General features: G+C 36.1%; 1 protein-coding gene and 1 long non-coding RNA gene across 23 annotated transcripts in view; one reads left to right on the top strand and one right to left on the bottom strand.

The window, feature by feature from the left end:
* The window catches only part of LOC149807575 (single-stranded DNA-binding protein 2-like), a 202057-nt gene that overhangs the window by 105869 nt on the left and 81935 nt on the right, over window positions 1–14253 (top strand). For all 17 annotated transcript variants that reach the window (XM_089968132.1, XM_089968104.1, XM_089968144.1 and 14 more), the window contains 2 exons: window positions 1264–1341; window positions 8637–8694. In XM_089968132.1, coding sequence (XP_089824258.1) covers window positions 1264–1341; window positions 8637–8694 — 136 coding nt within the window. The remainder of the gene's footprint in view (window positions 1–1263; window positions 1342–8636; window positions 8695–14253) is intronic.
* LOC149807576 (uncharacterized) overlaps window positions 1–14253 on the bottom strand; it is a 62082-nt gene that overhangs the window by 31619 nt on the left and 16210 nt on the right. The window contains exon 4 of one of the 6 annotated variants that reach the window (XR_016422967.1): window positions 9415–9539. The exons of the other annotated variants lie outside the window; for them this stretch is intronic. This is a non-coding gene — a long non-coding RNA (uncharacterized LOC149807576). The remainder of the gene's footprint in view (window positions 1–9414; window positions 9540–14253) is intronic. 6 annotated transcript variants of the gene reach the window in all.

Here is a 14253-nt window from a genome sequence, read left to right on the forward strand (position 1 = left end):
AAACCACAGTACGTTGAATTTGACTGTGTGTATTTATTGTGTGTCAAGTTATGCATGTTAAACCACAGTACTTTGAATTTGACTACATATATATTTATTGTGTGTCAAGTTATGCATGTTAAACCACAGTACTTTGAATTTGACTACATATATATTTATTGTGTCAAGTTATGCATGTTAAACCACAGTACTTTGAATTTGACTACATATATATTTATTGTGTCAAGTTATGCATGTTAAACCACAGTACGTTGAATTTGACTACATATATATTTATTGTGTGTCAATTTATGCATGTTAAACTGCAGCGTATTGAATTTGACTACATATATATTTATTGTGTGTAAAGTTATGCATGTTAAACCACAGTACTTTAAAATTGACTACATACATATTTATTGTGTCAAGTTATGCATGTTAAACCACAGTACTTTGAATTTGACTACATATATATTCAATGTGCGGAAAGTTATGCATGTTAAACTGCAGCGTATTGAATTTGACTATATATATATTTATTGTGTGTAAAGTTATGTATGTTAAACCACAATACTTTGAAATTGACTACATATATATTTATTGTGTCAAGTTATGCATGTTAAACCACAGTACTTAGAATTTGACTACATATATATGTATTGTGCAGAAAGTTATGCATGTTAAACTACAGAACTTAGAATTTGACTACATATATATTTGTGCAGAAAGTTATGCATGTTAAGTGCAGTACTTGAGCAGTTGTTCAGAATTATGCAAAAGATGCAGGCAAAATTAATGAATGTAATAAAGCAGGTGCTGTTCATATTCAGGAAGTGTTAGTATTCATATGTAACACAACCTTGTTATTTAATAGTATGCAGGTAAGAAATATAATCATTGAGGTTTCATGAATTTTTTTGTGAGGAGTTCTTTTAATAAATCGTTACATAATTTTGACTAAAGTATTTCTGTCCCATAATAAGACCATAGGGCCAGCCTAATAAATTTGTAAAACAATATGTTGGGGATATGTTTTGTAAGCGAGAAAGATATCTTTAGTAAACATCATTTATAAGTCAAGTCCAGTTGTAATCAGTGATGGCAGATCAGGGTCTGTGTTGTTTACAGTTGGACTTCATTTACAAGCAAGTACACAAGGACTTTGCACCAAACAAAAACAAACATTAACTCCGAACCTGGGATTATAACTGGATGTAAACAGTAAATGTTGTGTGTAACTTCTAACTTTAATTCTGTGTTTATGTTATTTTTGTTTTCTTGCAGCCCTTTATGTCTCCAAGGTATCCTGGTGGGCCCAGGGGGCCAGGACCTGTTAGAATGCCCAATCAAGTAGATTTTAATGTAAGTATCCTGTAGGGTTTTTTATTAGTAAAAATCTTTTCTCCAGACACAAAATCTCATTCATGATCACTTGTTCATAACCTGTATTATCTACAATGAAGATTTCCTTAATTCTCCAGCATGTAACATGGCTTACTCAGCCGACTGATGATATGTTTTGGTGCTGATAGGACATATTGATACGAATCATGCGTCTTTATTCTGACCACTTCTATAAAATGGTTAAACTTTTGGATATTGACAATTTGGCTTGGTGGAATGTTCTTCTTTAAGTATAATACTGATCAACACTGATCATGCTCTAAAATGGTGTTTTTTAGGTGCCATCAGTGTAGCAGGTGTCGTCTCCTTATACTGTGGTACCTTGTATATATTACTTTTATGTAATGGATTCCATGCCCTCATAAAAGGGAATGTGTTATACTAAGGTCTTTATAGTGAGGGACCACTCTAATGCGTTGCAATCACTATCGTGATGTGGGACAATTTTTTGTGGCCAAGAAAAATGTGATAACGTACCCAGTCAAATCTACCTTGGTGACTTGGGTCAAATTAACACATTAACCCCTAGCGACAAGTTAATGTGGCAGGAGGTAGTAGCCTACTGCCGAGCTCTGTAGTGTCATGGTCATGCATGATACACTAAATTGGGTGGTATTATAGAAAGGTAGACAGATGTAGCTCTACAATGATACCAAATAATCAGAATATCTAGTTGCACTACAAAATACAGATTAAAAAAACCTCATTGTTTGGACCCGACTTTTTTCTACCAAAACTTCACCTGTGGTCAGAATCCAATTTTGTGTCCAGATTTTAGACTTTTTGGTCTCAGATCTAAGGCAAACCAGTATGAACTGCAAACAGACAGATTAACCTTTGCAAAAAGTAGGATAAGATGGGCATTTAGAATAAAGATTGGTCTCGAAACAAAAAAAATGGCTCTGTTTAGCAACAAAAAAGAAGAAACTCCAACTTTTACCCTTCTGCTCATGCACGAGCCAAATAGCCAATGAAAAACGATGTTTCTAACACAACTAGGCAGTATGTTATTGAAAGATCACTTGGGATTTGGTGTTTACGGATCTATTCAGAAATAGCTTTCAGAATGTGTTTCCTACTCAATTTTCAGGCGAAAATGACAAAAACCTCCAAGGGTTAAAGTATTAAGTGGTGGTGTAGGAGACTTTACAGGTATTTCCTTATGATACCTCTCTTATTTTGTAAAGATCCGTTTGCATCATTAAACCATTTTACATCTTCGAATACAGAATCTAATTCCATGAACATTACGTAGCATTTTAAAAACATGATCTTCTGCATTTGAAACTACAGTTGTTGATTAAAAGAAATTAAATAGTTCAGTCAAAATTGAAAGTTCAAAACGCATCAGGTTGCTTTGAATGAAAAATTGCATCTGCTTTTACAGTACAAATGTGAGATAACGTTAGATCAGTGCCAACATTTCTCGCTCATCTAAAAATTTGGTCCAGTGTCGTGGTGTACAGTCATTATTGAAAATGTTGTTGACCTAGATTAGTAATGTTACCAAATAAAAAATAAAAACTTTTAGGAAATGGAACATGGTTTCAAGTTTTCTGAACAAATAGCTTTCAAGAATCCGATACAGATCTACAATGTTGTTACAATTTTAAACATATCCCATATAAAAAACAAAACTCATATTTATATCCTTGTCATCTTGGTCTTCAAAGTGCATGCAGCTGACTTCATTCTGTACACTATTCGTCACTTGGAAATTTGCATCCAGAAATGTAGAAATTAATAAATTGTGTATTTATGTGACAGATGCAAAGTCATTATGTTATTTGAAGACCATACAATGCAAGCAGATGAAAATACGTTCAGATCATTATTTCATGCAGACATTTTAAATAATTGATAGAGAGTGACGAGGTTTTGTTTCAAGTTGGTACTTTATTGGCTGCATTGTTTAGCATAAGAAAAATCACAATTTCATGTCGAGCACAGAAATTATTTCAGAAGTTATTAAGAAATTAATATTTGATAAAAAGGGTTTTGAAAAAGATTTTAATTTCTCATGCTTAAAAAAAGAGTTGTGGCATCAGATTATTAGCTCCACAGAAGAGCTGATGGGATGTTTTTTGCTCCTTAGCGCAAGTTTGTTATTACTAAAATACTTGGAGGATTCTTATTAAACTTGACACCCACTTTCATGCCATGGCCTAGTTGGTTCTATATGAAAATGATACTGTTTGGACAGCCATTGTGGCTGCCAGAACAGCCATCTTGAAAATCATGTTATTGCTGCTTCTCATGAATGATTGGTTATATCAGTATGAGGTTTTCATTACAAGACATTTTGTGATGTTGGTTTTAAATGAAAATGGTACCAATGTGATGTCCTGTATGCGTGATGTGTGGTTTTCACCAGGAGACTTCAGTGATGTCTAGTTGATCTAAATGAAAATGGTGCCACTCACACATTCAATATGGCTGCCACAACAGCCATATTTAGAATCTTGTTATGGCCACATTATAACACTACTTTGTTAGTTACTTTTTCTGTCCAGTTAAGAGCCTCCAGCTATGACCAGATTGGGGCTCTTTTTTTAAAAATTTACAGGGGTGACAGTGCACAAATTTACTAAATCCTAGATGCACCCCTGAAATATTCCCCCAATACCATCTCAGCTTGTTTATATTTCACACAAATTTTCATAAAATATAAACTTGATTCCACATTCAACCAAAATTTAATTTACAAAATGCATTAGCTGGGTGTATTTGGTATCCAGTGACCAACCCAAAGTCGGCAGAGATGGATCCAGGAATATGTTTAGGGGGAACATAAAAAAGTAGGCAAAGGATCTGGGGGATGCATCCTTGGTGGGGGGCTAAAGAGGCTAAGCATTTCCCAGACATAATTTTATCCCCCAAACCCATGTTAAAATTCCACTGATTTGGAATGGAAGAATTTTGAATGTCGCCGCTCAAGTTACCATCTATTTGTCAGAATTTTACATCTGAAATGCCTGCACAATATTCATTGTCTAGCTGAGTACACAATTTTGTTTTGTTATTGAAAACCGATAGTAAATATGGTTTCTGTGTAGTTCTGGGTTCAGTCTTTGATAATTTTAACATTTTACATCGTACAGTCATCAAAATGAATTCATATAATGTACAAATTTCTGCTACATATCATTTTAAATGGAAATGTTTAAGATAATTTGATGTGTAGGTAGCATTCAGTACTCAAAGAAAATTGTGAATTTTACTTCACTTTCATTCACTGAACAAGCTTACGTGGAAAACATTTCCTGAGTGAATGCTATGCACTAGACAAAAAATACGAAATACTTAAAATAGTCACTTAAAAGTTAGATCTAACTGAAAACTGCACAAACAAGTGCATTATGACGGCAGATAAAGGTCAATGCAATTTCTAAGGAGTATTATGTAGAACAAACAAAATAGACCCTGATCTGCCAGCACATTATGCAATGGCAGATTAGGGTCTGTATTGTTTGCAATTGGAACTGACTTGTATATATGGTACATAACTTCCCTCAAGAAGAGAAAATACCTTATATACTTGTAAGACAAGTCAAACTGCAAACAAAAGATTCTGATCTGCTGTAGCATAATGCACCTGCAGACCAAGATCCAAGTTTTTCAGCTGATTACTTTTTACAAACTGCACAGACCCAGATCTACCAACACATGTGATCGCATATCTGGATTTGTACATTTTGCAGTTGGACTCATCTTATAAGCAAGTATATACAGTAATATAAAAGATCTTTCTTAGATATTATGTTCCATTATTTCTGACATCTTTCACAACTTAATCTGATCAAGCAGAGGCGGTAATATTTTGACTTGACACGTCTTAATTATCATCTAGATGAGTATTTAGAGGAATTTTTCTTGCTGCTTTTAAAAGCACAGCTGGACATGATAAAGTTGCTGACAGAATTAAACTTCAGTATACTAAAAGTAAAACGTGCTTTCAGAAGTGCTTCTTATATTGAATTTTGTGTGGAAATCAAACTGTAAAATACTATAATGGTATCTTGTAGCCTGAGAGAAGAAATTTGAATACTGTCTTTACTTGCTTACAAGTCAAATCAAACTGCAGTCAACAAAGATGCTGTTGTGCCATATGATAATGTGCCTGCATATCAGGGTATATGTTCTACTAATAACACCAAACTAACAAACTGCATAGACCCAGACAGCCAACACATTATCCAGGTATGTGCAGTTTGCATTTGGATGTCGACTTATAAGTGAGCACATATGGTAAAACATCTACTCTTACAAGATCTTAGTTTTTCTGTGTGGACATGTAACATCTGTTCAGGTAGTTACAAAAAATTATTTTTATATTTTTAAATACGGTGAAGCCTCATAATCTAGGCTTCATTTATCTCAATCACACCATCCGACATCACAGGCATCAAGCTATTTCACTTTACGAATTTCTGCATTAACCTAAAATCCCAGCCATTTAAAACCGTTGGTTGAAGTATTTGAAAACAATCAGACTTGTCAGAGTAGCCAGTATTTGTCTAATGTCTTTTGGTACACCTCATATTTTTCACATGACATTGCCAGAGCAAAATTAAAGGCAAAATCTTGCCACAAGAAAACTTTTTTTTCCTAGACTGTGTTCACTTCATATCAGAATTATTGAATATATGACTGAGTGATCTTTTGCAGTAAGGATAAAGTACACAAATGACATTAAGACAGAAGCCATTTTCCATGGCTAGTTTTCTTGCTTGAGAATTTCCATTTTTGGGGGAAGAGGAAGAGTGGCCAAGTGGTCTAAAGCACTCGCCATTACATCAGTGCCATCTCACCTCTGTCTGCATTGCTTCGAGTCTCAGGTTTGGCCAATGTGGGTATGTGAGAAAGCTTGCCAGTAGCTTCTTGTGGGTCGGTGGTTCTTTGGGCTTTTTCCCTGAGTTCTTCCTACACCATTAATACTGGCTGCCATGTATAGCCTATCTTGTACTGAAAAATGGCATTTAACCCTATAACAACTCCAGTTTTTTTAATTAAAAAAACCCACTTTAACCAATGGTTGATGTTGGTTGACATACAGATCTACATGCTTGTGATGTAGGATGGTGAGATGTATATCGGAATATGTCCATATCTGATTGACAATTTATGGGGAATGATTTCATCTGGTAATCTGTAAAAGGATTCGTTAAAGAGGTTTCACTGTAATTCAACTTGCACTATTCACTATAAGGTGCAGCAAAGTATAAACTGGTGTCTGAGACAGGCATGGTCATGGATCCAGTTTCGTTTTTTAACGGTAATATCTGGTATAATTGACCTCAATTATAAGGTGAATTCACCAATAAGAAAGTCCAGTTTTAGGGCTTGTGAACGGCATTAAAGCAAGGGAGAGCTTTAATTAGAAATGGTTTATGCCCATAAATCTCATTGATTGTCCCAGAGAGAAGATAATGAATCTGAACTAGGAAGAACGGGGGGGGGGATTTACAAGTTTTGATTAGATATTTTTTGTTACCAAGAAAACTTCCCAGATGTCCAAAATAACATAGACCAGTTAAGTGCCTCATACAGAAATGGCTCTGAACCAATAGAAATGACTGAACCAATAGAAATGGTGCTGTACCAATAGAAATGACTGGTGCAAGGGATATTGTATTTTCATTTCTTGTAATGGAATAGAGGTATTTGTTTGTTTTCAAGATGCTGAACAAAAAATATGTTTTTAAATTTTTTTTCTTCATAAATTTTAAAGAATGGCATGTATGAAATGAAAAGAAAGGTTTCAAGTAATGTTTTTTCGTGCAGGAGTAAACTCGTATCTTCTATTACTTATTCACATTGAAAAGTATAAGCATATTTATATTCATAAGGCATTTATGATCAGAGCAGACCCAAATGTGCTGACAGATAATGTATTGAGTGATCTGGGTCTATTCTGTTTGAAATTGAGATAGATCAGACGCTATAAACCCTCACCTACAAATGAATTAGGTGGCTTGGATCTTGTATAGTTGGGCAGGCATTATATGTGCACAACTTCAGTAATGGAATAGTGACAATTAATTGCTTTAAAAAGGAAATGAAGCTGGTGTTTTAACAAGTCTTTGATTATTTTTTTTTTATTTGCATGCTTTAGGAAGAGACTTCCCTGAGAGAAAAAAAGCCAGATGGAAGTTCATTTTTAAGTTTTGTCTAAGCAACTTGAAATTCTTTTCAGTATTACACATCAGCTTAGAAAAAATGCAATTTTTAAAACTGGTTTTACAGTTCTGTGATGCTTCAAATCATTTTTAAGACTTGACTGTTGTTTCACACAAAATTTATTTCATGGAATAGGGTCATTTTAATAGACTCGGAATGAGGGACGAAATTACAGGGTTAGGAAAATATTTATTGCATTTTTTTTATATATAAAAAATTCATTAAAACTGGCATTGTTGACTTGGACCTTGCAGTAGTTCTGTTGATAATTGAAATTATAGATTGAACTTGAAGGATGGCTTTATAATTTAGTGCTCCAAGGTTTGAATACCAGATTTCCTCTCAGATATTCAAATAATTTTGCATGCATGAAAAGCGAAAGATGTCATGAATAGAAATTGGGTTAATATTTGATTATAAATACGGTTGGGATTATTTTGTGAATGTTCTTCACTGCTTTGAGTAAATATATGTCTAGAAATGGTCTTAGCTGAATCAGTTTGATTGAGATTCGTGGCTGCTTTGTTGTTTTATTTTCAGAAATAATTGATCACTTACTCTAGAGATTCTCATTACATACCATAGATGCTGTATATACTCGCTTATAAGACAAGTCCAACTGTTAACTGCACAGACCCAGATCTGCCGTCACATAATGTCCTGACATATGTGGGTCTGTGTAGTTTGTTAGGAGCAAGCAGTAGAATAAACAACATAGACCCTGATGTGCAGGTGCATTATGTCTTGGCAGATCAGGAGCTTTGTTGCTAGCAGATTGTGTCGACTTAGAAGTGAGTATATATGGTACATGCCAGTAGGAATACCATGTTTGATGTAATGAAATAAATTAATTGCGTTGATACTTTCTGTATGATGCTACAGTTAGAAGCCCCCTCCCCACCTCACCCCCACCTCCCATGCCACCTCCACCTCCATTTTCTTGATGCAGTCAATCTTTAAGGGCAAATAAATTGTGGTTAATCAAGGTAATCCTGAATTAATTATAAATTGGTTACTGTCCATGTTGCTGAACCGGACTGGGTCAGTGTTGTATATACCTTTTTCTAATGCAGGCTCCAGGCAGTGCAGCAGGACAGATGTCAATGTCTAACAGTATGGAACCAAGGCCAGGTTGGTAGCTTTTCATTTTTCAGTAGAACTCAATGTAGCCATGTCTGATTATATGGTATTATTAAAAATTTTCATCAACAAATTTCATGGTTCAGATTAATTCATGAAATTCACCAGTCTTCATTTTGCTAGTTAATATTCTGGATGGGGTGGTTTTGGCTTGCACTTGTCATAGATGCAGGCAAGTTAAAAAGTACTGCCACACCAAGACCTGCATTCAGAATGCCTTGGCTTGATTCAGATTAATGACATAACATGTTCCAAGGAGGTCCAATTAAGTAATTCACAGAAAATTACAGGTTTTTACATGGTAATTTATTTAGGAATGCATAAGTTTTGCATCCTTGTTTTTTCAGTAAGGTCTTACAGTAAGAAGCCTTGAATTTAAGTGTAACGAAGGACTAGATATTCCATGTAACAGTCATGCATCTGCTGAACCAAAGTATGTTTTAAAACTATAGTGCATGAAAGTTTGGGAAAGTAGCAGTCACTGACAGTGTCTCTAGCCAAAGACGAACAATTTTAAACGATTGTTTTTATGAAACATTGCAGCCAATGAGTATTTATTTTTGGGAAGACATTTTGCAAAAGCAAGACCAGGGTCTATGCTAAACGTTATTTAATTCCTTTTTCCATTACATAAAAAATATATATTTAGATTTTTTGTTTAAAGAAATCTTTATACATGGTCACAAACAAAAATAAAATTTATCAATATACCTTGTAAATCTTGGTTCTGTGCTGGGTTGCAACAGCATCTTGTAATCCAAGGTGTGCAGGTTCGATACCTGCCTAGGTCAATCCAGGTCAGTAACCTTGGTGATTCTTTTGGGAAAGGCTCTTGTCTCCCATTTAAAAAAAATATGATGCAGCCAATAATGTGTTATAAATACCATTAGCATGATGAACAACAAATCAGCATCAACAATCTCATAAATATAGATGAAAGATCACAAGAGCAGCATGACGTGTCGAGAGCAAAATCCATGAATTTCCATTAAATTTGATATAATGCTTACTCCACCATAATACATGATTGAGCATACCAATGAAACTATACCACCAACCTAGTGGTAAATCTAGATGATTGAACGTATGACTAAATTGAGCAATTGCTAATGTTGTATGTTAAAAGCCTGACATTTATATGAGTGGTGGCATTTTGGTATTTTTCTTTCTATCCAAATCCTCCTAATTGATGTCATTAGCAGAAGCACTGAGGGAATGTGTTTTAGTATACCATATGTATTCCACAATAAGCCCAATGAACATTCACTAAATGTTGGGATATTTTCACATAATGTCGTTTGCAATGTTAAGTCCACCCCACCCCATCCTTGCATTTTTTAAATTATTTTTTTAAAAAATTCTTTGTTAACAAAGTTGCTTGGGGTTTATCATTAAAGAAATACTCTGCATTATTTTCATTAGGGTCTGACATCTTGTGTTGGGAGATCAGGGGTTACATTATTTTCACAGTATGTTCAATGCAGGTTGTCCAGTGGGCTTCCACATGATGACATGACTAGTTAAGTGCCTTCTGTGGGCTATGGAATTGAAACTGGCCTACTGTTATTTGGACTACTGAATTGAAGCTGGGCTACTGAATTAAAGCTGACCTACTCTATGCAGTAGATTCTCTTGGATAACTCTAGTTCAAAGGCAAATGACATAAACCCTGATTTGTCATCATATTTTGTTCCAGCAGATTAGGGTCTCTATCTTTTATTCTGTTGATTAGGCCTAAGAAACTGAATTGACCCAGATCTGCAGATTGTTTGATAGCAGATCTAGGTCTGTGCAGTTTGCAGTTGGATCCAATTTGTATGCAAGTATGTAAGGTGTCGGGTTCTTTTCTGCTGGGCTACCATGTGATTTGTTTAAGTTTATCAGACCCTGTTTACTATAGAGAGGTAATACATCAATTTCAAATGACATGTCGGAAACAGGACTTTGAATACTCTATGGTACAAACAATAAGACACAGTGAAGTTGTTAAATTTGTTAGGTTGATTACTTTTTTTTTATGGCACTTTTAACACATTATGAGTAATGTCATGCCAAGGAAATGGGAGGTGAGTGTCTTTCCTTGAAGACACACACAGGCAGCTGACATGGAAGGGTCAGCACAGGTATCAAACCCATGACTCTTTGTCTGACTCGCTTCGAATGGACCTACCACAGTGCATTACACTGTATTGGTTTAGACACTTTGTCAGGAGTCTTTTCACCAAAGAGCTTCCCCAAATCCAATTTTTCTTCACTTGCCATGTCTTCTTTCATTCTTTTAAATAGAACACTCGACACATTTTTTAGGCATACATTGAAGTGCCTTATTGTAGGCGTACTTTCAGTATCAAGAATAGAACATGGGCTGTTCTTACAAACAAATAAGCATGTGTTGGTGGATTATGCACCTGAACCAAACTAAGCAGGTCATTAATTGGCCTAATTACATTCATTGCAGCAACTAGGCAGGTCATTAATTGGCCTCATTACCTTCATTGAACCAACTTGGCATGTCATTAATTGGCTTCATTACCTTCATTGAGCCAACTAAGCAGGTCATTAATTGGCCCAATTACATTCATTTAAGCAGCTAGGCAGGTCATTAATTGGCCTCATTACCTTCATTGAAGCAACTATGCAGGTTATTAATTGGCCTCATTACCTTCATTGAAGCAACTATGCAGGTCATTAATTGGCCTCATTACCTTCATTGAAGCAACTAGACAGGTCATTAATTGGCCTCATTACCTTCATTGAACAACTAAGCAGGTCATTAATTGGCCTCATTACCTTCATTGAAGCAACTATGCAGGTCATTAATTGGCCTCATTACCTTCATTGAAGCAACTAGACAGGTCATTAATTGGCCTCATTACCTTCATTGAAGCAACTAGGCAGGTCATTAATTGGCCTCATTACCTTCATTGAGCCAACTATGCAGGTCATTAATTGGCCTCATTACCTTCATTGAAGCAACTAGACAGGTCATTAATTGGCCTCATTACCTTCATTGAACAACTAAGCAGGTCATTAATTGGCCTCATTGGGGCCCCGAGTGGCCGAGTGGTCTAAAGCGCTCACCGTTACGGATCACTGCCATCTCACCTCTGTCTGCGTGGGTTCGAGTCTCGGATTCGGCCAATGTGGATATGTGAGAAAGCTTGCCAGTAGCTTCTCGAGGGTCGGTGGTTCTTTCCGGGGATTTCCCGGTTTCTTCCTCCACCATTAATACTGGCCGCCATATATAGCCTATTGCGTGCTGAAAAATGGCGTTAAACCCTACAACAACAACAACAATTGGCCCTCATTACCTTCATTGAAGCAACTAGGCAGGTCATTAATTGGCCTCATTACCTTCATTGAGCCAACTAAGCAGGTCATTAATTGGCCTCATTACCTTCATTGAAGCAGCTAGGCAGGTCATTAATTGGCCTAATTACATTCATTGCAGCAACTATGCAGGTCATTCATTGGCCTCATTACCTTCATTGAACCAACTTGGCATGTCATTAATTGGCCTCATTACCTTCATTGAAGCAGCTATGCAGGTCATTAACCCTTTAAGCCCCGATCCCGTCTGTAGGCGTGATCCGGTTTCTGCATTCAATGGCCGATCCCGCCTGTAGTCGTGATTTTTTTACTGCATTCAATGGCCGATCCCGTCTCCAAGCGTGATGAATGTGTGTTAGATTCAACGTCTCTGATTGGTTAGAAATGGGTTTATTCCAAGAACTAACAACTATTAAACCAATCAGAAATGATTTTACTTTCATTTGCGGAAATTTGAATTGTTCAGAAGCTAAGGGCTCCTGTTTTGAAAGCGGTTTAACTACACGTGTTCTGGTCATGAAAAATCGTAAATGATGGCGGACGTAAGAGTGATTTTTGATGAGAGCAAAAATGAGGAGTTTCTCGGGTTTGATCTTGAAAATACTGAGCAAGCTGAGGAAAGATATGTTCGGCAGTTGGATATTTTGTGAGATTTCGATTCGGACATAGAAGTTTCTGAGACTGAATCGTCCGAAGATGAGGATGCTGACAGCGATGATGATCGAGTTCTTGCGGATAAACGTTGCACATAATTTTGTAAATTCTGTATAAATAAGTCGTGAAAGACTTGGACAAATAGGGAAAAAAAATACATCACTGTGTAGACAAATTTATTTGCAATAAATGGTGAAACTTTCTTGGATTTTAATTGGATATAAGCAGAGAAATTAAGGTAAGAGTGAATGCATGTGCACGATGTTTACAAAATTTTTCAAACAGGTAAAATCTCTGGGGCAAACGCAGCTAGACACAGCTTAGCGCTGCTGGGGCATAGCAGCAGTGATACTGATAACGGGTCTGGGGCTGAATGAGTTAATTGGCCTCATTACCTTCATTGAAGCAACTAGACAGGTCATTAATTGGCCTCATTACCTTCATTGAACAACTAAGCAGGTCATTAATTGGCCTCATTACCTTCATTGAAGCAACTAGGCAGGTCATTAATTGGCCTCATTACCTTCATTGAGCCAACTAAGCAGGTCATTAATTGGCCTCATTACCTTCATTGAAGCATCTAGGCAGGTCATTAATTGGCCTAATTACCTTCATTGAACCAACGAGGCAGGTCATTAATTGGCCTAATTACCTTCATTGAACCAACTAAGCAAGTCATTAATTGGCCCAATCACCTTGATTGCTACGCAAAAAGGGCAACTAGGCAGTCTTTGTTGTATGTTTCATAAATCCAGTTGAGTTCTCATCATTACAAGGTCAGTGTTAGTACTTGTCTCCCTGGTGTCAGGATAATGTGACTGGGTGGGACATGTCTTTGGCTTGATGCCCGAGTGCTAGACATCAATATAAACTGCCATACTGCAGACATTGCTGCATTATGGCTAACAGTTTTGAAGCTGTGTTAAAAATCTTCAAAACAAAGCACACATGATGTCACTATAAAGTGATATACTTCATGTCCACGATGGACCTCTTTATAATGAGGGGATATTGTATCACTTTTCAAATGGTGGACCTGATGTCATAATATTCTTGAGCAGTAAAGTTTTTACATGTATATGTTGTTTTCATGTATGGTTGAATTAAACTAACTTTGGTGAGACATTACTGTATGTCTGACACTTGTACCCTGTTATAAAGTAGTCCTGTCTAACCTGTATAAAATCATGATGTCATTGATGGTCAAAAGATTTCATGTAATGAAATAAGGCATGAAATGAAAATCGTAAGTACATCACTATCTGAATCAGCAAAACCATATATACTCACTTAACAAACTTAATCCAACTACAAATAACATGAGCCCTGATCTGCCAGTGTATTATGAGATGGCAGATCTGGGTCTGTGTTGTTTGCAGTTCATTGTGTAAGCATGTATATACTGTAGATCTAAATGATGCCACTGGTGAAGTCTGGATATTAATCCGAATCTTATCAAGAGTCGGGGCTGGAAGTAAAAAAGTTGTAGCAAATTTATGGCCGTCCTTGATTGAAGTTTGATGTATGCAATATCCCATCTCTTCATCAAACTGCCAAGATGTTTTC

This window comes from Sinohyriopsis cumingii, chromosome 1 (assembly GCF_028554795.1).
Source record: "Sinohyriopsis cumingii isolate HCF-2022 chromosome 1, ASM2855479v2, whole genome shotgun sequence".
Taxonomy (NCBI): Eukaryota; Metazoa; Mollusca; class Bivalvia; order Unionida; family Unionidae; genus Sinohyriopsis; species Sinohyriopsis cumingii.